This window comes from Lacerta agilis, chromosome 12 (assembly GCF_009819535.1).
Source record: "Lacerta agilis isolate rLacAgi1 chromosome 12, rLacAgi1.pri, whole genome shotgun sequence".
NCBI lineage: Eukaryota > Metazoa > Chordata > Lepidosauria > Squamata > Lacertidae > Lacerta > Lacerta agilis.
The window spans coordinates 33,564,034-33,585,553 of NC_046323.1; the positions used below are offsets into that span (position 1 = coordinate 33,564,034).

General features: G+C 43.7%; 1 protein-coding gene across 1 annotated transcript in view; it reads right to left on the minus strand.

Annotated features, from left to right (window-relative positions):
• CUBN (cubilin) overlaps positions 1 to 19,751 on the minus strand; it is a 134,316-nt gene extending 114,565 nt beyond the window's left edge. Inside the window, exons 1-10 of the mRNA XM_033165105.1 lie at positions 19,629 to 19,751; positions 19,369 to 19,498; positions 16,719 to 16,811; positions 12,214 to 12,252; positions 11,472 to 11,573; positions 10,017 to 10,120; positions 5,479 to 5,605; positions 3,907 to 4,075; positions 3,665 to 3,796; positions 2,059 to 2,154 (exon numbers count right to left, since the gene is read on the minus strand). Of these exons, the coding sequence (XP_033020996.1) occupies positions 2,059 to 2,154; positions 3,665 to 3,796; positions 3,907 to 4,075; positions 5,479 to 5,605; positions 10,017 to 10,120; positions 11,472 to 11,573; positions 12,214 to 12,252; positions 16,719 to 16,811; positions 19,369 to 19,498; positions 19,629 to 19,747 (1,111 nt within the window). The 5' untranslated portion in view covers positions 19,748 to 19,751. The remainder of the gene's footprint in view (positions 1 to 2,058; positions 2,155 to 3,664; positions 3,797 to 3,906; positions 4,076 to 5,478; positions 5,606 to 10,016; positions 10,121 to 11,471; positions 11,574 to 12,213; positions 12,253 to 16,718; positions 16,812 to 19,368; positions 19,499 to 19,628) is intronic.
• Between the last annotated feature and the right edge of the window lie 1,769 nt (positions 19,752 to 21,520).

A 21,520-nucleotide genomic window follows, 5' to 3' on the forward strand; every position in this document is an offset into this window, starting at 1 on the left:
CAATGCCTGTAACCAACGATTTAAGCAACAGAGTAAAATAAAAACCTTTTTTAAAAATTATTTTAAAACAACAACAACAACCTTGATGTAGGCAATATTTTCCGGCTGTTTAGTCAAGCAGAAGCTGTTATCAGGATTAAGTGTGTAGTGCTGTTTGGAGGAAATCCATTTCAATTATTAGGCTAAATATAATGGCTTGTTTACTCAATACTTTTTTACAGGGATTAGCCCCAGTTAAAAATCTGATTCAATTACAAAGCATTGAAATTCCTGATGTGCAGGATTAGAGTGCCTGTGCTTGTTATTTAACTGTAGTATTGGGGGAGTTCAGGGGGCATCGTATCCCTGCCCCCTGCATGTTGGCGAAGCCCCCAGTGCTCGGCATCCGTGCCAGGGAAAGGAGGAAGAAGTCAGAAGATTGAAGTGGGGAGCTGACAGGCATTCAGCTCCCCATAGTGATTGGTCCCTTAACCTGAGCTGAGTTTCCTTTCATCCAACCGTGTGCTCATGAGCAACGCATCATGGATAGAGATTTGCATAAAATGTACATGTATTAGTAGCAGCAGCAACAACAACAACAGCATTTAAATTTCTATCCCATCCTTCCAAAAGAACTCAGGGCAGCAAATACCAAAGTGGTGAAAGAATACTATAAAAATAGAATAAAAACATTTTTAAGAACAATTAAAAACTTCTAAAATATTTAAAGGCATCAAGCACGTCTTTATATTAGGCATTGTTTTAGATATCCTCCTCATGTATAAATGATAATAAAGTTAGCTCTAGGACAGCATACTGAGAAGGCACATAGTTCTCCCCACTCTGGGGAGACGAATTGTAGTTCTATTTAAATTACACCCATTATTTCTCAGTTTGCCTCACCAGAGCCAGGAGTTCAAAGCTGCAGGATTTGTTTCCACCCTCTTGCCTTTTATCTTCACAACAAGCCTTTGAAGCAGGTTCAGCAGAAGCAGAATGGGTGAGAGAGACAGATCACATACACACCATACTTTTAAAGCACAGGGTTTCCACAAAACAATCCCAGGACCTGTAGTTTTACCCCTCGCAGAGGTATAATTCCCAGAACCCTTAGTAAAGGTAAAGGGACCCCTGACCATTAGGTCCAGTTGTGTCCGAATCTGGGGTTGCGGCACTCATCTCGCTTTACTGGCTGAGGAAGCTGGCATACAGCTTCCGGGTCATGTGGCCAGCATGACAAGCCGCTTCTGGCGAACCAGAGCAGCGCACGGAAATGCCGTTTACCTTCCTGCCGGAGCGGTACCTATTTATCTACTTGCACTTTGATGTGCTTTTGAACTGCTAGGTTGGCAGGAGCAGGGACCGGGCAACGGGAGCTCACCCCGTGGCAGGGATTCGAACCGCCGACCTTCTGATCAGCAAGCCCTAGGCTCTGTGGTTTAATTCCCAGAACCCTTAAACTACAATTCCCACAATTATTTTTGGGGAAAACTAGTGCTTTAAAAGGCCTCAGCCCAGTATACCTGAAGGAGCGTCTCCACCCCCATCACTCAGCCCGGACACTGAGATCCAGCTCTGAGGGCCTTCTGGAGGTTCCCTCACTGTGAGGAGTAAAGTTACAGAGAACCAGGCAAGGGGCCTTCTCGGTAGCGGCACCTGCCCTGTGGAACGCCCTCCCATCAGATGTCAAGGAAATAAACAACTATCTGACTTTTAGAAGACATCTAAAAGGCAGCCCTGTTTAGGGGAGTTTTTATGTTTGATGTTTTATCGTGTTTGTAATATTTTGTTGAGAGCTGTCCAGAGTGGCTGGGGAAACCCAGCCAGATGGACGGAGTATAAGTAATTGTTGTTGTTGTTGTTGTTGTTGTTGTTGTTGTTGTTGTTGTTGTTGTTGTGTGGATGTGACCAGTGACAGGCCCAAGACCACCCAATGCACTTCATGGCTGAGTGGGGATTTCAACCAGGGTCTGTTTATCGTTAACCCAGTGTTCTGTTCCACCACACAAGGGTTCATCTCCCAACCCCATACAAAGCAGGATGAGGATGAGGATGGTGATGATTTAGCAACAGCATTACCTGATATACTGGTACATGCAGCGAGTGGATGACAACCTCCGTTGTTTACTGAGCAAATATTAACCTGGGTGCACACTTTCCCATCTCCTTCATAGCCTGGTTTGAATAAAACAGCAATTTTATGAAGTTGTGGTATCATATGATAGCAAACATGTGTTTATACTGTCAAGCCGTTGAAAAGATGACAGAGAACAGTGACAAATGAAGCCAGAGGCAAATTCTTCTCCAGTTTTATCATTCAAGGAAGGCTTGTTCGGGTCTCCGTGACATTAGCACAAAGCCTGTCTATTTTAATATAGCTTATAAATCAGCAGGAATTTGGGCTATCCAAGTCTCATGGGCTTGATGATATCATCAGCTGTTGCACTTGGTTCTGCAGTGACTTCCCTAGATCTCTGCCATGTGACGGGTTCCTGTAACAGCCCCAGATGCAATGGGGCTGAAGTGGTTGGTGCAAGCCAGATGTAAGCTGGCATCCCTGTGGAGCCAGGCTCCATTAAACTTTCCCACAAACAAATCACTCAAAGGCGGGGGTCGTGGTGATAGGCTTCCTTCCTAAGGACTGCCATTTTCAGTACATCTATTTCTCATTTTTTCCTGTCTTAACTTTGGTTCTCCACATTTCCTCCTCAGTTGGCAATTAAAAAGCAAAAAGTCCTCCTCAAAACCCACCAGCATCTTAATGCTAATTTATCCTAAAACACATGTGTTTGTAGGGAATTTTTGCCTAAAACACACATTTTTTGCAAAGTGATTTCCCTTAATAGAATGCATTTTGTATGTTACTTTTCACAAACATATGTGTGTTTATGCACACTTTACTGCAATATATGCATTTTTGTACGCATTGCTTGGCTGGAAAACACAGGAGAACTTATCAAGGGGACAGGTAATGTTGTGCTTTGTAGATCTGGAAAAGGCAGGTGGGTGGAATCCCCCCCCACAAGACAAGCTTAGCAGGTAAGAGGGAACTGGAAATGGCAACAGCAGAGTACCTGTTTCACAGCGTCACGAAACTCCAGGGTACAAAACGAACCTTAATATCCACTTCACCTATCCTTGCTAGATCCTCTACCATTTCCTGGACTGTGTGCAAACAGAATCAAAGTGCTTCACATTTGTTGGATAAGCCAATGCATATTCTCTCAGCAGTCCAACTGAATGCAATAGGAATTGTTCCCCTACATGCGCCCAGAAGATTGCAGCCTAAAATGCTCTCAGGAGACTCAGGGAAGTCAACTGCTTTCAAGTAAGGAAGGAAATTCACAGTTTCCTACCCAACCTGAATGGAGATTAAAAAAGTCTTTTACACTGTCAAAGACTGTGATCAGTTTTTGCCCTGCAACACATTGAAATTTGCCTTCTTTGATAAAATCACCATAAAACCTCGCAGTCTCATGATAAATGACATTATTGCAACCAGGTGAAGAAAACCATTGAACCTTTCTATTCCTAATGTATTTGTATTTCTGCAGGTAGCTGAAAGATGGCAGGTTCCCAAAGAACAGGTTGGACCAATTTGCCAGATATTATTGAGTAGGTACAGCAGCATCAAGGTCTACAAAACAACAAAGCTTGAAAAATACAGAGGACATCCATTGTTTACCTGGTGGACAGTAGCTGCAGTGGAAGGAGCCCATGGTGTTGACGCACTGAACCATTGGGGCAGTTGAACAGCCTCCATTATCTATCTCACATTCGTTAATATCTTGGCAGGTGTAGCCGTTTCCTTGCCAACCTATGGAAACAGAAAGCTTCATGATACGGCTGGCCACTGTGAGGATAGAGTGATGGAGCAGATGGGCCTCTGGCCTGATCCAGCAGGACTCTTTTTATTTCCCTACTCACCTGATGGACAAGGACCGCAGGAGTAAGAGCCTGGCTTGTTTTGGCACTGCACAGGAGGATCCAGTGAGCAGGGAGGTTTAGGGAGGCTACACTCATCGATGTCAGCAGTGCAGGCAGGGCTCCCCGGTGGCGCCATCCAGCCAGCATCACAGATGCAGCTGTACTTGGGCTGCCAAGTTAAAACAGGGCAATCATGAACATGCCAGTGTAAATGCCACAAGAGGAACTGCTCCTAATAAACCTTTTGCACTATTGCTAATTTCAAGCCAGGCTTGCAGCCGTGCGGTGATCTGCCTTTACAGAGCCCCATTTCAATTATGGTCTGTGTTCTTTCCCCAAGCTTGTTCTCCTCTACTAGCAGCAGAGGCTTAATGTGCGCCAGTAAAAGGGAACCTGTAATTTAATCATAATAAGCCAGAGAATGACCAGTAATCATGAAATCAGCCTAAATATAATTAAATTCAGCGAGCACAGCCTACTAGTGTATCGTAAGACTGATACAAACATAACCATCTGCAAATAAACTTGGCTGCTCTGTCTGGAATACTGTGGATTGTTATGCTTTGGGGAAAATTCACAAACAAAGGTAATTCATTCACTGACGAAATGCATTTAAAGCTAGTATAGTCTGGACCAGAGCAATTCAAACTCCAAAACAAGGGCCAAGGGTGCCAGCAGGATCTTATGGCCCCAGCACTCTGTGGATGTGGCTTTCCAACCCACTTGATAAAAGGCTACAGATTAGCATGTTTTGCATTATATGCAGATTTGTGTCCTCTCTTGCAGGTGAAGGACCCAATAATAAATCAGTGGCCACACACATAATAAAATGCCTGTTAGGCAGAATGTGAACAGCTGAAGTTTTTGCTATAATTGTATTTCCATACTAGAAAAGGCTTAACCTATTGAATTTTTGCCTACCACGTAGCTGCTAAAGGCACAAGGATGCTGCTTTTACACAACACCTACATGAAACCCAAGCTTAAGTTTCAATCCTAAACCCACTTACCTGGGAGTAATCTCCATTAAACACAAAAGACTTACTTCTGAGTAGACATACATGCCACTGAACTGCAATTTAACTATAGAATAAATTCTTGGTGGTCCTTGGCTCCTGCCCATGCCAAAGTCTTTTTGTAAAGTTTTCACATTTTGCATTTGCTATTTAGGGATGGGGGCAGTTCTTTAACTCTCACTTGTACTTATTATGTTGTATTATGTGCAGAAAATTGCCTCTGGGGAGACTGCGTGATCTCAAACAAACCCACCCTAGGAAAGATGCATCCTGGTTGCTAGGGAAAAGGAAGGACAGACTGCAGATATTCCAAGGACTAGAAAACAAAACAGAAGCAGGAACAGTGCACTAAAGGGGAACAGAAAGCAGCAGCATTTTAGGACCCCAAGAATTCCTATTGCCTGGTGTCCAAACATCTATCACAACTTTAACTCAGTGGATAAAAAAGTGGGAGCAGCCAGGCTTGTTCATCTCACAGAAATTGTTCAGGAGGCTACCTGCACATTTTGCTTCATAACTTTCTTTCTAGGAGGGCTAGAGGGGCTCTCTTCGCTTACCTGACCAGGTTGCTCCCTGTTTCCATCAACACAGAGCCCATGCCCACAGAGAGCAGGAGATCGCCCTTGGCAGTCATCAAATTTTGATACGCAGTGAGGTCCATAGGTTTCTGGTGTACAGGTGCAGCTTTCAGAGGAAGAATGAAATAACATTGTAACACCCTTCCACATGTCTAAAGTCTGTCCTTAATCCACCAAACATTAACTATTAACCATGCTGTGTTATGATGTCTTAATTTGTACACTTATATCTCCTGCAAGTTCCAAAGACCTCAGGAGAAGAGGCGTAGGGAGCCTCTTGGGTGCCTGGGGCAGCATTGCCACGTGCAGGCACCCCCTGGGGGCGGGGCGTCCTGACGCATGCATCATGATGTCACAACGCATGCATCATGATGTCACAACGCATGCGTCAGGACAGACTGTCCATCCTGACAGTGCTGCAGCACGGACAGGGAAGTCCCACGAGCCAGCGCTCACTCGACGGGTCGATCGGTCGCCGCTGGAGCAGCAGCGCTGGCTGAGATGGACTACACATGCCCGGATTTCTGGGCATGCGCAGTTCATCCCACTGGTGCTGCTGCTCCAGCGGTGACCACTGAGCGAGCACCGGCTCCTGGGGCAGCCCCATAGCGGTGCTGGCAGGCGGACCCCGGACAGGCTGCGGGGCAGAGCGGCTTTGCTCCGCAGCTTGCTCGGGGCCCGCCAGCAGGGCGGGGCTGGCCCAAGTGTCACCCCCCTCCCCTGGAACCCGGGGCGGACCTCCCCCACTACCCCCCCTCGCGACGCCCATGCTCAGGAGCCCATTCCACAGTAACAGAGCAGGGCATTCAATGTCGTGGCCTCTCTTCTGGGGAAGAGCTTTGAGATATGACAGGTGCCCTCTGGAAACAAATGAAGACATTTTTGTTGCAGCAGGTGATCCCAACAAGATAAATGGGCCTCTACCATGGGTGTCTTTTTTGTTTTGTTTTAAATGCATCTGCTAATTTATGTGTTGATTTAGAATGCAAGAATTAAGAGTAATAATATCATGCTTTTTTAAGTGTCCAGAAAGATGAAGAAATTTATGAGTCATCATAAACGTGATTTCCTTGACTTGCATCAAAGTTTTTCTCTATTTTGTAACATCTAGTTAACTTGGCTAGTGTTTGGATCTAGAGCCTGCCTTGCTTCCATTAACCTGAAGCCATTCCCTCCATTTCCAGTGTTTCAACTGTAAGTGGCATTCCTTTTGTAGCCAAAACAAAACAAAACACCACACCACACCACACCACACCACACCACACATTAGATGGAGCTATCAGCAGGTTTGGGGTGACTCCAAGGTCTGCAGGAGCATACTAAGGGGAGAAGCTCCTAAAAATAGTCCAATGAGGACTGAGCATACTTGATGCCTACAGAATGCTGATGGTGGGGATGGAAAACTGAGAGGGGTAGATAGAAAAGAATGGCTGGAATCCTGAACAGCAGCAATCCTCAATGCAACATTTGGTTGCAGGTCCCACATGTCATACAGAGGAAAAAATTAAAAACTAGACAGGAGACCAGGGGATGAACTATCTCAAGAAACATCATGCAACTCTGCTTGGTCGCTAAACAACAACCCCACCTGTCTCCTTCTTGGTTAGTCAACTTTAACAATAACAACAGAATTAACCCTTAAGTTAGTTACACAGAGAATAATATCTGCTGTTGCACTCCCAACGAACTGCAAACAGGCAAAACACTGTGCCGAATTGAATAAGAGTAAAACAGCTGTAATCTCCTCCCTGGTCTGGGGAGCCAGTACCATCACATGTTTGCCCTAAGACATGATTTGGCTTAGCGTTCCATGCAAACAAGGTCACCATATAAAGCAAATGAAGCTTTTTAACTATACATTCACAGTTACATTTCATTGTACTGTACATGTAACTGTATTTGCACAGATCCCCATTTCACTGGTAGCCAGAAGTCCAGATTATTAACTTTTCAGAGTGTTCCACGTTCCATTAACTGGTTGACTTGATACATTAAAAGCAAGCGAAGCTAGGTTACTGAGCCCAGCCTCCAGTGAAGTGGTACTGATTAACTCAGATTTCAAAGCTTTAATGCTCGACTACCCCCTACCCAACTGTAATAAAGCAATGGCTTGTATTTTAACAGATTGTTGATTTCAGACAGCGGGACTTATTTCCAGGAAAACATGTTTAGAATCAGAGTGTTAGACTCTGTAGGCACAAAGCATCTTCCAGCCTTCCGCCAATCTGGGGAAGATAAAACAAATTGCCCGGTTTAGAAGAAAAAGAACATTTGGTTGGCACACCTCACAAAAGTGACCACAAGTCTCAGTGATTAGTCACGCAGACTTCAAAACACCAAGTCCTGCACTGATAGAACTCCCTGAGGAGGTATAAAATGATATTTTATTTTATGTATTTGAATAAGATATTAATTTATTGCTACCGTCATGCTGTCCAGATCAAAGCTTTAGAAACCAGAATGTTCAAAAAGATCAGCTCCATAACAATCTCAACAGAGCAATGAATGAAGGAATTGTTGGTCACTGTTTTCCATTTCTGGTCATTAGTTGTTGTTTTTTCTGAAACATTGCTTTGAATTGAAATGTGACCCTGTTAAGAAAATGTCAGATAGAAAGCAAGAATAACATTTTCTTAACTAGGACCGGACGGTGAGCTCTTTGATATCATCCCTATGGTACTTTTTGGTGGACAAAACATTGTAAGAGCATCTCCACCCCCATCGTTCTGCCTGGAAACTGCGGTCCAGCGCCGAGGGCCTTCTGGCGGTTCCCTCACTGCGAGAAGCGAAGTTACAGGGAACCAGGCAGAGGGCCTTCTTGGTAGTGGCATCTGCCCTGTGGAACACCCTCCCACCAGATGTCAAGGAAAAAAACAACTACCAGATTTTCAGGAGACATCTAAAGGCAGCCCAGTTTAGGGAAGCTTTTAATATCTGAAGGACTATTTTATTTTAATATTTTGTTGGAAGCTGCCCAGAGTGGCTGGGGAAACCCAGCCAGATGGGCGGGGTATAAATAATAAATGATGATGATGATGATCTCATTTATTTTCAAATAGGGCATTTCATGTGTTGAATCTGATGAAACAGGCTGTACTCCTGGTCAACAAATGAAGTTGACATATTAGGTAAAAGGTAAAGGTAAAGGACCTCTGGATGGTTAAGTGTTGTTGCGGGGGGGGGGGAATGGGATTTCCAGTTTTTCTGGGAACACTTGGAAGTCATTCAGGTTGGTAGCCATCAGTTCTCGCTGCGGAACCAAATTCCAGGATTTAACTATGTGCTATGTGAAGTGCTTTCCTTCTCTACCCACCCACCCTCTCTGTCTCACACACACAGTGGAAAAGGAGGCAGTTATCAGAGGATCTGATTGGCAAGCAAGAGAGAACTCACAGTGTCCAGAGTGAGATGGGTGACACTTCAGGAAGGTTCTTGTTTTTAATCTTATGTGTGCACAGACAAAGAAGTGGACTAAAGAATAATCAAATCAAGTGTTGCCCTGAACTAATTTGTGTAAAAGCTTGCAAACTTTCCAAAGCACAAGGAATGCCAAGCAAATATTTGCAGAGCAAGGGATTGTGTGTGTGTGTGTGTGTGTGTGTGTGTGTGTGTGTTGTTATTCCAAAACCAAAAGGCTTTGCAGAGAACTCTGGCATGCGGTCCCATTACACTGAGAAAGCTTTGTCAGGAAATTATGGGTGTTTTTACCAGCTAGTCATTTTTTAAGGAGCAGGACCTTAAAACAAGTCCAAGCTAGGAGGGCTGCATGAAATGTCAGCATGGGAAGGGCCAGAGGCAAAAAGGGGTGGAGCAATGAACTTAAAATGTGAACAGTAGGCTAGTTTTGCTAACATATATATACACACACCCATCCTCCCTATCCTACTCCAGGCAAGCAATATGCATTATCAGAGTTCAAATATATATTCCAGCCAGGAAAAAACTGTAGTGTATTTGCCCTCTTGGCTTAGCATACTGGGAACTGCTGAATCAGCTCTCAGGCAGTGTGTAGTTTAGGTTGAGTTCTTCGTTGCAAGCAACAACCTGCTGCATGGTTTGTTCCCTCCATAAACTGTTTTATATTGAAAAGAGTTGTTATAAATTCCCTGAGTGGCCTCTTCTTTGTGATACTTTTAAAAACCACTCAAGGATGGGGCCGTGACTGACTCCAGCTACAAAAGCTGCTGCTGCTGCTGCTAAAGGTGGCCAGCAGCTGTGGGCTGTTGATATGTCTTCCCATTAATCATTGGTCCTTTCCACACTTTTTCTGTGCATTTCTCGCTCATTTTCATAACCACAAAATTCTACTATTGTTGTTTTAGAAGTGGATTTGTTGCGACAGACCGTTGTTTAATCTGCTTTTGTTGCGCAAGCCTAAATTTCCAGTATCCACTTGAATTCCTCCTGCAAATTGTGAAGATCTAGAGGCACTCTTTGTTTTTGTATCTTGCATGTTCGTAGCACTCAGCAAAACTATAACGGACATCTTCCTATGGACATTAGCAGGAGTTACTTACCTGTAACTACCTGGGGTATTTACACATGTTGCCCCATTCTGGCAGCCTAGAGGTGTCCCAGCATAAACCTGACATTCATTAACGTCGGCAGAACAGAATGGCCCCTGAAAACAGAGCGAAATCGAGCTCATTTCCTGAGTAAAACAGACACACAATGGGGTCCACAGAACCAATGTGCTGATATAGAATTTCAAAAGATTATAATGCAGGATCTGGTTGGCTTGCGGCAATACTGCCCTTCACAAACACTAAAACAAAACTCAGTTGTTCAGATCTCCCCTGCTTGTCCATGGAAATATAGCATGCTTTTATTTAATTTAAAGCATAGGGCCATTATAATAGAAGCATGGAGCTTCTCCTTGGGGAGTGAAATCATGCACCATTAGCCCTCCAACTCCTGAGGCCAAATATGCAAAGGAGCACATGCTCTGCTCGAGGGTTAATCTTTAGAGATCCATTTGTGTGCTGCCATAAACATAATACATCTTACTAATACAAGAGGTTCAGTTAAGCATCCACACTTGCCTCCCCCCCCCCACTTCCTCTGCATGAATAAAATTTTAATTATGAAACTTGGGAAACCCATAAATAAGATGATCAATGTTTAAATGAAAACCATTTCCACCTATGGTGCATTCCTCATCTGATAGCAACACAGCATGGAAAAAATGAAAAGGATCTCTCTCTCTCTCTCTCAGATTTTTCAGGTTCAAATTTCCATTCAGTCATAAAGCCATAGATAACCGAGCTTCTCTCTCTCTCTCTCTCTCTCTCTGTCTCTCTCTCTCTCTCTCTCTGTGTGTGTGTGTGTGTGTGTTATTATTTCTAATGGATTTCTCCTGCCTTTGCTTTCCCCTCTTTTCTTTTGTTGTTATTTTCCTTTCTTTTTTTAATATATATTTCTGACTTCATTTTTTTCTAGGTATTATTTTGCTGTACTGTAAAACTTCAATAAAAAATTATGCAAAAAGAAAAAGAAAAAAATATTAAAAACTATTGGACTGAGTCACACATTAATGCTTCAATAGAATTGTGTTATTGCGAATTTTAATGATGGGTGTTTATATTTTGATTTTGTGTAAGTGGGCTGTTGTTGTTGTTGTTTACTTTGTAAATGGCTTATTCATCCAGCAAGGCTCTTCTTCTTGTGTACTAAGCTGCTTAGCCAAAACATTGGTTCAGCTAACTCAGTACACTGACTGACACTGGTTTTCCAGGGTTTCAGATGGAGGACATTCACAGCCCTACCTGGAGATGCTAGGGATTGAATGTGGAGCCTTCTGCAGATGCTCTATCACTGAACTACAGCCCTTCCTCTTATCGATAACACCATGTTTATATTCCTGCATGCTTCTGTGAGCAATGCGTTGATTGGGTCCTTTGCAGTTGATGGCAGTAGCACTGATTGAACTTTACATATTACATCAATTGGAAGTTGTTGAGCGACTACCTTACCTGCCAGTTGTTGGGGCAAAGACAGAAGAAGGCATCTAGCAAATCAATGCAGGTTCCAGAATTCTGGCAGGGATTGCTGTTACAGGCTTTTCTCAGGATGGTCTGGCACAAAACAAGGGCAAAAATAAACCCAGCCAGTTAGCGTTTATTACTTCATTGGCACAGTCTTTCTTAAATAACCTTCATAGTGTGTAGAGGACTTGGCTCTGTTTAGGTGCTTGCAAACAGCCAATTCAGGGAATAAACTTAATGGGTGTAAAATGAAAGCTCTCCTTTTGCTTTGTCAATAGAAAACCTACAGTATTTCTCAGTAATAAGCATTAAAGTTTATTTATGAGAGCTGTCTGTTGACTCCAGCTGAACTCTGGATGCCTAAATGAATTAGGCTGATTTTGGTCAACCAAGGATTCAGCGACAGGCTTGACCCAGCCCTGGATCACCTGGTGTCAGGTCAGATCTACTTGGAGTGATCCAGGACTTTCAAAAAGGGAGGCAGGAGGGTAGCAAGGAGAGGGGGGGAGGAGGAGGTCCACACAGCTATCCTGGATTGTGCCCTGCATTGGATCAGGGTGTGCACACAGCCATTATCTTCATTCCATCAACACTACTTCACCTTTTGGGTTGTTGTTGTTTTTAAGATACATTCATGCACAGCCCAGGATTGAGCACAATTTATCTTCTTGCCGCACCACTAAGATTTCTGACTACAGAACACTTTGTCTTACGCCATAAAATTACTCACCTGCTCAAGGCTTTGAAGTCTGCCTTCGATATTCACAATCTACAACAGAAATATAAAGACAAACATTTGGGAGCAATAGCTAGACATTACTGGAATAATAGCTAGACATTATAATCAAGCATAATGGGCAGGCTAAGAAGGAAGGGTGGAATTTCAAAGAGAATATATTTTTTCAGTACTGTTGTGTTCTCTGCACCACCACAAGCAGCGAAGAAGGTCCCTGGTCAGGGCTATCCAGATCTGGTTTCATTGGATGAGATTCATGGCACCTCCATAGCATCTGCTTTATTTGCAAAACAGCCCATACTCCTACAAGACAGCAGACCCATTGTCTCACATCAGAACCCCAGAGAGATCTTGTACCCTTAAGGTGCCAAGAGTAGGCTCACAGATCTTTCTCTTCCAAAAGGTTTTTCCACACCCACCCACACCCCTCTTCTCCAAGCTCTGATGAAGAATCATCACCTTCCAAGCACTGAAGAAAATGCCAGGCAAAAATATTCCTCTTTACCCAGACCTATGTCTATTTAATAATCTATGGCCTGTGAAAGTGTGTGGTGGGAGGACTGCTATTATTATGATTGTGTGCTGGCCCCGGGGGTTTGTCCGTGAAGCAAGGTCCAAGTCCAGTCCTGGGTCTAGGGGTCCAAAGGAGGTCAGTCTGGCGGGGAGCGAGGCAGGGAGCAGGTCAAGGTCCAAGGCAGGTGCAGGCACGAGGTTGTAGGTCAAGCATACATTCAAAGCTAAGTTGCTCACACAACTTGGGCTGGGGCTGGCTGGCTTTTATCTGGCCCTATACTTAGGGCGGCCCCGGTCCTCTGGAGACTCGCCTCTCCTCCAGGCCTGGAGGTGAGCACTCCTCCTGTAAGGACTTAGCTCTCTTCGCCTCTCTGTCCTGAGCCTCTGCAGCTCAGGAGAGGCTGGTGGGTTACTGGACCCAGGGGCTGCCTCAGCTTCCTCTGAAGAGGCTGGGAGTGGAGCACCTGCAGGCAATGGGTCCTCCCTCCCATCAGGAGCCAGAGCAGACTCTGCTGATGCCTGCACCTGGGGATCCAGCACAGGTGGGGATCCTTCAAGCTCAAGCCCTGGCCCTGGCTCAGCTGGTTCTGGAGGCGGGGAATCCTGTGCAGGCTGTTGATCCCTCAGGTTCAGCATCTGAGTCTGACTCCCAGGCCATCACAGATTGCTTTACTATTAGGCTCTCTGTCTGTACGCTTTTTACTATGCTTTTATAATGTTTTTCTTGTTGATGTTTTGTGTTTCTAGTGTTGTATACCGCCCTGCGATCTTTCCATAAAGGGGAGTACATAAATTGAATAAATAATGATATAAGAAGCAGGAAAATATCAAACTAAATATAAATTGTTGCCAAATTGAAAAGAAAATACTTTCAAACTTCCAAACATACTTCCAGTAATGTGATATGAAGTAGCTGGCATTAAAGCTCAAAAGAACATTCTCCTTCAGTTTACAAAACATGGTTTCATTTTTGTTAGACAGTAGTAATCATGAACTCCCATTCCTTGGTTCCCAAGACTGTTTCACTCCATGGTTCTTTGTCATGTAACCTAAATCAGTGATTAGTGAAAGAAACTTATTTGTCTCTAGTCATTTTTTAGTCTATTTCACGAAGTTGTGTACAACTCTGTTTTTTTAAAAAAGACCAACAAACTCTTATATTTGCTTCTGAATAAGTTCTTAGTCTATGAAATGTTTTCTGAAGGCCTACAGCCAAAGCCACTTACATCAAGAATGAATTGACCATTGAATGTTTTCAAAAACAAGCCTAAAAAATTGAAATGCTCTAATTCAGAATTTTATGTTTCTGCTCCTGCTATCTATATAGAGATACAGTTTTGTATATTGAATACAGCGCATTTTTAAAAAAGAAAAACATGATACAGAACTGTGCTTGTGTGATCTTCTAAACTCGAAGCAAAAACTCCAGACCACAGGATTGTGGGTTAAGCATTAAAGTACACATTTTATGTTTTCATATTTATGAAGGTGTTTTTTTTAATGTTTACATAGCATTTTCCAAAAACCAATACAAGTTAAGTTAACTAAAGATCCCGAAGCTGCCAAAGTAATTCAAAAAATTGCTTAAAATAGAAAACAAAATGAAATAGATAACTATAGATCGGTATCAATGCTGCAAATGAAGCTAATGGTTAATCCAAAAATAGCAAGATGGGGGCCAGTCCCTCTGGTCTGCGTACAGAAGTTGAACAGACTGGAAGCTGAATCTTATTTCAACAGTGGTGATGGCAGTGTGTCCCAACCACAACAGGCTCACTTGAGGGGTGCAGGCACTGGCAGAAGAAGAGGGGAGCGGGGAAAGCACACTGCTCCTGGCAGCACGATCCCAGTGTGGTGCCATCGTGTCTGCCACCCCGTCTGTGATGGGCGCCACGCCATGCCCCCAGGACATGCACCAGCCACACCCCCGCCTGTTCTCTGCACCCCTGGTGCAGGAGCATGAAACTCCACCGCTGGGTGCAGGAAAGACCACATGGCTCACACAGCCCAACCCACTGAATGTATATGTGCAGACACCATGGCCTACTTTGCTTGAGAGCCAAACTTGCTTACATCCATGGTGATTGGCTGGTTTCCAACCTCCACTTCCTTGCCTCCTTACTTGGACTCTGAGAATGGTATCCTTCTTAATGTCAGACATTTGGGGTGAGGTGGCACAGAAAATGTAGTTTGCCAGGGCAACTAAAAAGTCTTTTCTTCAAAAGCAGAGTTGAAAAAAATATATAAAAATAAAGCTGATTCTATATATCTAAGTTTTAACATAATCTTTCTAGCCACGGCAGCAAATCACAGTGGTGGTACTAATACTCCTCCTACCACCCTGTTCAAAGTGCTCAGCTCAGACAGGTGCCTGTTCTGGACCCAGAAGTGGTGGAGAAACCATCGGTTCTGCTGCCATCACAACAGCGAAGAATATGGGTGGAGGTCAACTAAGTCTTAGTCAGAGTAAAGGTAAAGGGACCGCTGACCATCAGTTCCAGTCGTGTCCGACTCCGGGGTTGCGGCACTCACCTCGCTCTATAGGCTGAGGGAGACGGTGTTTGTCCGCAGACAGCTTCCGGGTCATGTGGCCAGCATGACAAAGCCGCTTCTGGCGAACCAGAGCAGCGCACAGAAACACTGTTTACCTTCCCACTGGAGCGGTCCCTATTTATCTACTTGCACTTTGATGTGCTTTCGAACTGCTAGGTGGGCAGGAGCTGGGACCGAGCAACGGGAGCTCACCCTATGGCAGGGATTCGAACCACCGACCTTCTGATCAGCAAGCCCTAGACTCTGTGGTTTAACCCACAGCACCACCTGGGTCCCATCTTAGTCAGAGTAGACCCATTTAAATTGATGAAGATAACTTAGGCTCGTGTCCATTAATTTCAGAGGGTCTGCCTGTGCCTCTCTTTCCCTACTAGGGCTGCCACTTTAATAATCTTTTTGCACCAGTCAGACACTAGTTCCAAAATTTACTGTTTGCACAGTCCCCTCTGAAGCAGATCAATTCATCCTGCTGCACTGCAGGAACAACCTCCCCGTGTGTGTGTGTGTGTGTGTGTGTGTGTGTGTGTGTGGTTTTTTTGTTTTTGTTTTTTAAGGCACAAGACAGTAGAAATTGAACAGCTGCAGTGGTCCTTAATTTCAACAGGAAAAAGTTGAGCACATATTTAATAACTTTCTCTTATTAAAATCAGCAGGATTTACAATAGCTTAATTAGTGCAGAATTATGCACCACCTGAACAAAGCATGTCATGGGATTTTACATTTGGATCTGCACTGTCAACTTCCATCTGTCTAGCTAAAACTTGTGATTTGCCTGGGAAGCAAGCAAATTTCAGAGCTGGGTGTATGATTAATAATGATATAGGAAACGGGGGTTTTATTTTCAAATTCAACCAGCTCTGGTAACTTTGCTAGAAGTTCTTGCGCACGTTATGTGCTGTTTTTAACGAAAACAACACTCCAAACCAGGCTCGCATGAGTGATTGTGGCAGTAGGTTGGTAAAAAGCATGGAGCTGGAGAAAAAAAAATCCATAGAAATAGGATTTGGTCCAGCACCCAGTGAAATCAGTATATGTCTCTTTATAGTAGAAACAAATACAATGATTTTTGAAAAATGTATTGTGAGCACTGTCCATGTGGTTAAAAGTGCAGAATTCTCAACTAGGATATGAAACTTTATTACAGTTATATCCCACTATTTCCTCCGAGAATTTTGAGACAGTATAGATGGCTTCCTCACTGCCCCCATTTCATCCTCACAATAATCCTATAAGGTAAGTTGGACTGAAAAATAGGAGTGAGCCCAAGGTTGTGCAATGAACGTCATGACTGAGTGGAAATTTGGAAAGGTCATTGCCTGACATTCCAACTCCTACATCACTCTTATGGCAAAAGACTGGCCTTTTTTTGTTTTTCACATGGTGAAGAGCTGAAAATATCTTTGTGTATAACTTTATAGAAAACAAGACTTACCTTGGAATTAAGCTGTGTGATCTGACTGGAAATATTTTGAGGGATACCAGCGATTCTTTTCAGTTCCAGAATCTCATCTTTATTCTTTCTGATCTAAATTTTAAAAGAAATCGACAGTGCTTTAAAATACAGGGAATGAACTCAGTTTTCAGAGATGTTGTGAGAAATCCACAAGGGGGATCAATACAGAACACTGCTGGATGCTGGAGGGAGGCCTACAAGGCAACATCCAACTGCCTTAGGGACTCCACTCCAGATTTGTGTAGGGTTTGCTCCTTAGCCTTTTCTTCTCCCAAAGATATCCCACAAGGCAGTGGAGGTTTAAGACAGTTATTTCCTTCTCCTAGATGGGCTACTGCCCCAGGTTGTCAAGCCCCATCTGCCCCTCACTTCCCTCTACAGGACATGCTGAAACTGCCGTCTTGACTGTTGGACCCACTATTGGTCTCGCCCGCCCAACCTGCATCTTCACATGCAGGGGAAGTCCCTAACTCCCTGAGGGTTTGAGACCCTTTAACTAGAAGAAGAAGAGTTTGGATTTGATATCCCGCTTTTCACTACCCGAAGGAGTCTCAAAGCGGCTAACATTCTCCTTTCCCTTCCTCCCCCACAACAAACACTCTGTGAGGTGAGTGGGGCTGAGAGACTTCAGAGAAGTGTGACTAGCCCAAGGTCACCCAGCAGCTGCATGTGGAGGAGCGGGGACGTGAACCCGGTTCCCCAGATTACGAGTCTACCACTCTTAACCACTACACCACACTGGCTCTCTACCCTAAGCTGACTACCCTCAGCTGGCAAATCAAAGCCATTCCCCAGGATGTGGCCGCTGTCACGTGCTCCTAGGAGCCACAGGTGAGAGCTGAGTGCAGGGTGGGGACCAAAGGTAGACAAACCACGGCAGAAGGAGCACGATATGTCCCCCAACCAGAAGTACTACCCCTCCCCTAACACCCTATACACGCCATATAAGCAGTGTATAAATTTTGGCATATAAAAAGTAAATACATTACTTTCTGCTTGGTTGCTCACCTGCCCTTCCCCTTGGGGGGTGGGGGCAAGTAAGGGAATAACAGCAACGATGAGGTTGAGGGGTTCTCACAAAACGGGGGTGAAAGGGCGATGGCACCAATTCTAGCTTTGCATGTCAATTGTACACATACAAAAGCCCAACCTGTGATCAAAAGGTTTTACAAGGCCACAGTATATTTCTGTTGTTGTTGCCACACGCTAACCCTGACATCACTTCTATTATATGGTGTTGTTATTATAAAGTTCATTTAGATAAGGCATAAATTATATACTATAAAAGCTTATCTTTTAATTTTTATATAAACTCTTAGTTTATGGCCCTGTAATCAATCATAATCATCTCCAGCAGCTATTAAGGGCAGCAAAATAAAATAAAATAAAAAATTCTTTAGACAAATGGGAGAAGATCAGAATAAGATAGAAGCAAGAGCAGATGCTGGATCTGTGGGCTGGAATGCCTTGAAGAGTTCTGAACCCACTTAGTTTGGAAGAAGCCACGTGACTATAGCACTTGAATTTTCCTGGTACTGTTGGTTCTATGAAAAGGGGGAAACCAAGAATACCATGAAGAGAGATAAAGAACTCCAGAAGCACTCGTGGCCTGGACTGTCCCCATAGCAACGAAAAGACCTCATATCACAACTGTGTTTTCCACATGGCCCAATTACTTTTGCAGAAAGGCAAGCACCGTGTGGGGTCGTCCAGTCCAGAGCTGGATTGACTGAAGCGGTCTAACTCACAACAGACGGAAGTGTTCCATCAACATTGTCAACACAACAGTGAAAGAAAATTGCACTATCTGCCAATTAGCTACCAAAACCAAGTTCAAAGTATAAAGTACTATACTGCTTGGAACCAGGATACCCCAAAGGTTGTCTCACCCCTTAGATACTTAATCACTGTGCTGATAGCTCAGTGGGTTGAATCGTGGTGCTGATAATGCCAGGGTTGCAGGTTTGATCCCCATATGGGATGGCTGCATATCCCTGCATTGCAGGGGGTTGGACTAGATGATCCTCAGGATCCCTTCCAACTGTATGATTCTGTGATAGCATCTTATCTGGAGGTCTGTTCCATATGAAATAAGAACCAGGCCATCAGCACCTACACTTTGGAATTCCCTCCCGTTCCGTATCTGACAGGTACCATCTGTGTTGTCATTTTGGTGACTATTCAATACCTTCCTTTTTCAACAAGCCATTTAAGTGGATGCAATCTGCGGCACAGACTTTTATCCCAGTCTCTATGAGTATTAGATCTGAAATTAATTGTTGTAATATATCATTTTATTGTTGATGCTTTGATTTCTATTCATTTGGCATGTTTTATGGGAAGGGATTCATGAATGAAATAAACAAATACAGTTGATGTCTGAAATTATGGTGGCACTGGGCACCACTGTATACTCAAATCGTTTTGGCTGACCTCCCCTCCCCTTCCTCTGTGCCAAATTATTGCCTGTAAGCTCCTCGGGACAGGGACCTATCTTGTGAAGCTCTGTGTGCCCTGATGGCTCTGTGTGCAGGCATATGTAACTCCATACTGATTGACTATAACTCTTTGTATCCAAAAGCCATTTAAAGGACGCCAATGAACCAAATAAAACAACACAAAAGATTACCTGGATCAAAGTCTCCACAAGGTCATCTTCGTTAACTTTTATTCTGCCCTGCGATCCGGTTCTGAATTCAATGTTTTTGGCAGAGCCAGTATGGAACACTAAATTGCCCCTTTCTGAGGACAAGCGAGGCCTGGTGCATTGAAAAGGAAGAAGATTGCACATGGTGTCAAACTTGCCGGAGATATCGTGAAGCTGCTTAATCTATGCTCTGTCTGTGCCGTCTGAGCAAGCCAGGTTAACACCCCAAGAATGATACTTACTGATCCTGACTGATGCTCCTTTCTGCTCTCTTTTTCTCAGTAGACTCAGATCCATAGTTGAACCCAGAAATAATAAGGAATGTCACCAAAGTCCACCAAAGAGAGGCTGGACTCAACATTCCTCCTTGCAAGTCTTCCTGGACTGTGCAGTGGGTTAAAGTGAAATCTGCACTATCTTCAAGGATTAACCCAGTGTCAGGTGTACTTTGCCCTGACAGGACTCTTTGCATATTCACAGAGATGCTTATTCAGCTCTTTCCCCCTTCTGACCCATCCATAACTTAGTTAAGAGAGAAAAGGGAGATTTTATTTGCCAGGAGTGACAATATGCCTGGTGAGCAGGTTTGAAAGAGCAGTTCCTGGGACACGTCAGCAGCTACTTCTTACTGGGCAATGCTTCTCTGTCTTCCAAGACTTCTCTTTGGACTGGTAATCTTGATGTGTGCATCCTGATAGTGCCATGTGACTATATTTTGGTTTTACCTGCCTTGTACCCTTGCCATAGTCCCAGCAATAATAGAAACACGGCTGGAGATTCAGCCATGTTCACAATATAAAACCGCAATATAAAAAAACAGAAAATACATAATAAACAAACAAACAAACAAACAAACAAACAAACAAGCAAAGGCTATCCAATAATCCCCACCTTCCACAGCACATTTTAAAAGAGCACCCATCAGCCATAGGCCTGAGAGGAACATTTTTGCCTGGCGCCTAAAGGTGTATACCTCCCTGGGAAGGGCATTCCACAAATGGGGAGCCATTGCAGAAAAGGCCTATTCTCATGTTACCACCCTCCGGACCTCTCGTGGAGAAGGCACATGAAGAAGGGACTCAGAAGATGATCTCAGGACTAGGTAGGTTCATATGGGGACAGGTGATCCTTGAGGTATTACGGTCCTCAGTCATTTAAGACTTTATAGGTCAAAACCATCACTTTGATTTGGGCATGGAGATATCCCCACCACAGCAGATGACTCTTCCCACCCTGTTAGTGTTGGCTCAGCCTCTTCTACATTGAGCCACCCCCCCTTTAAACTCACAATGACCCCACAATAGCAACTGCCCATAATTCCAAGATGCTGTGATGGTGCATTTGATCCTGTCTGAGAACATTTCCATCTCTTTTAGATATTTCCCATTGTTCTTTGCTACAAAGATATTAACTAGTAAACACTGTTCATTCACAGAAGTGGGTATGTCTGCCAAATCCACAGCTTTTAAGGGTGAATCAAAGGTCACCAATTGGTGCCACCAATCCTTTATCTGTGTATCTGCACGCCCTTATTATCTGTCCTGTTTGCCATTTCTATGCATATTAGACTCTGAATTCTGTGACTAAATCACTGTTTGTCGACGAATGCCCAGGAGGGTATGCCTACACCTTGCCAGAGACAGAAGAGGCCATCTTTATTGATTCAGGACTTATAAACCCAGAAACCACAAGAGCACTTAAGAGGTTTCATATATCAGGGCAGCAAGATATATTGAACAACTAATGGGTTTTGATTTTAAACAAACTTACACAGGAAATTGAGCTGAATTTGATATTGAGAGTCTCCTGCAGGGTGAAAAAGAAAATATTACATTAGGATAAGTATAGTGAAACTGTGGAAAGCAGAAAAGGAAAGTATATCTGACAGTAATTAATTGCCAAATACTTCAGTTTTTAAAAAATGATACATGCAGACACAGTGGAATTCAAGCCTTTAGCCAAATCTGTTAGATGAAGGCTCAGTTCTTACATCTAATTTAGGAACAAACTAATAGGAATTATAGGAATAAAAGGTGACAGTATAAAAGTACATAAATTTATGCCTGGTATGAAGAAAGTGAATAGAGAAACACTTTTCATCCTCTTTCACAACACTAGAACTTTGTGGGTTTTT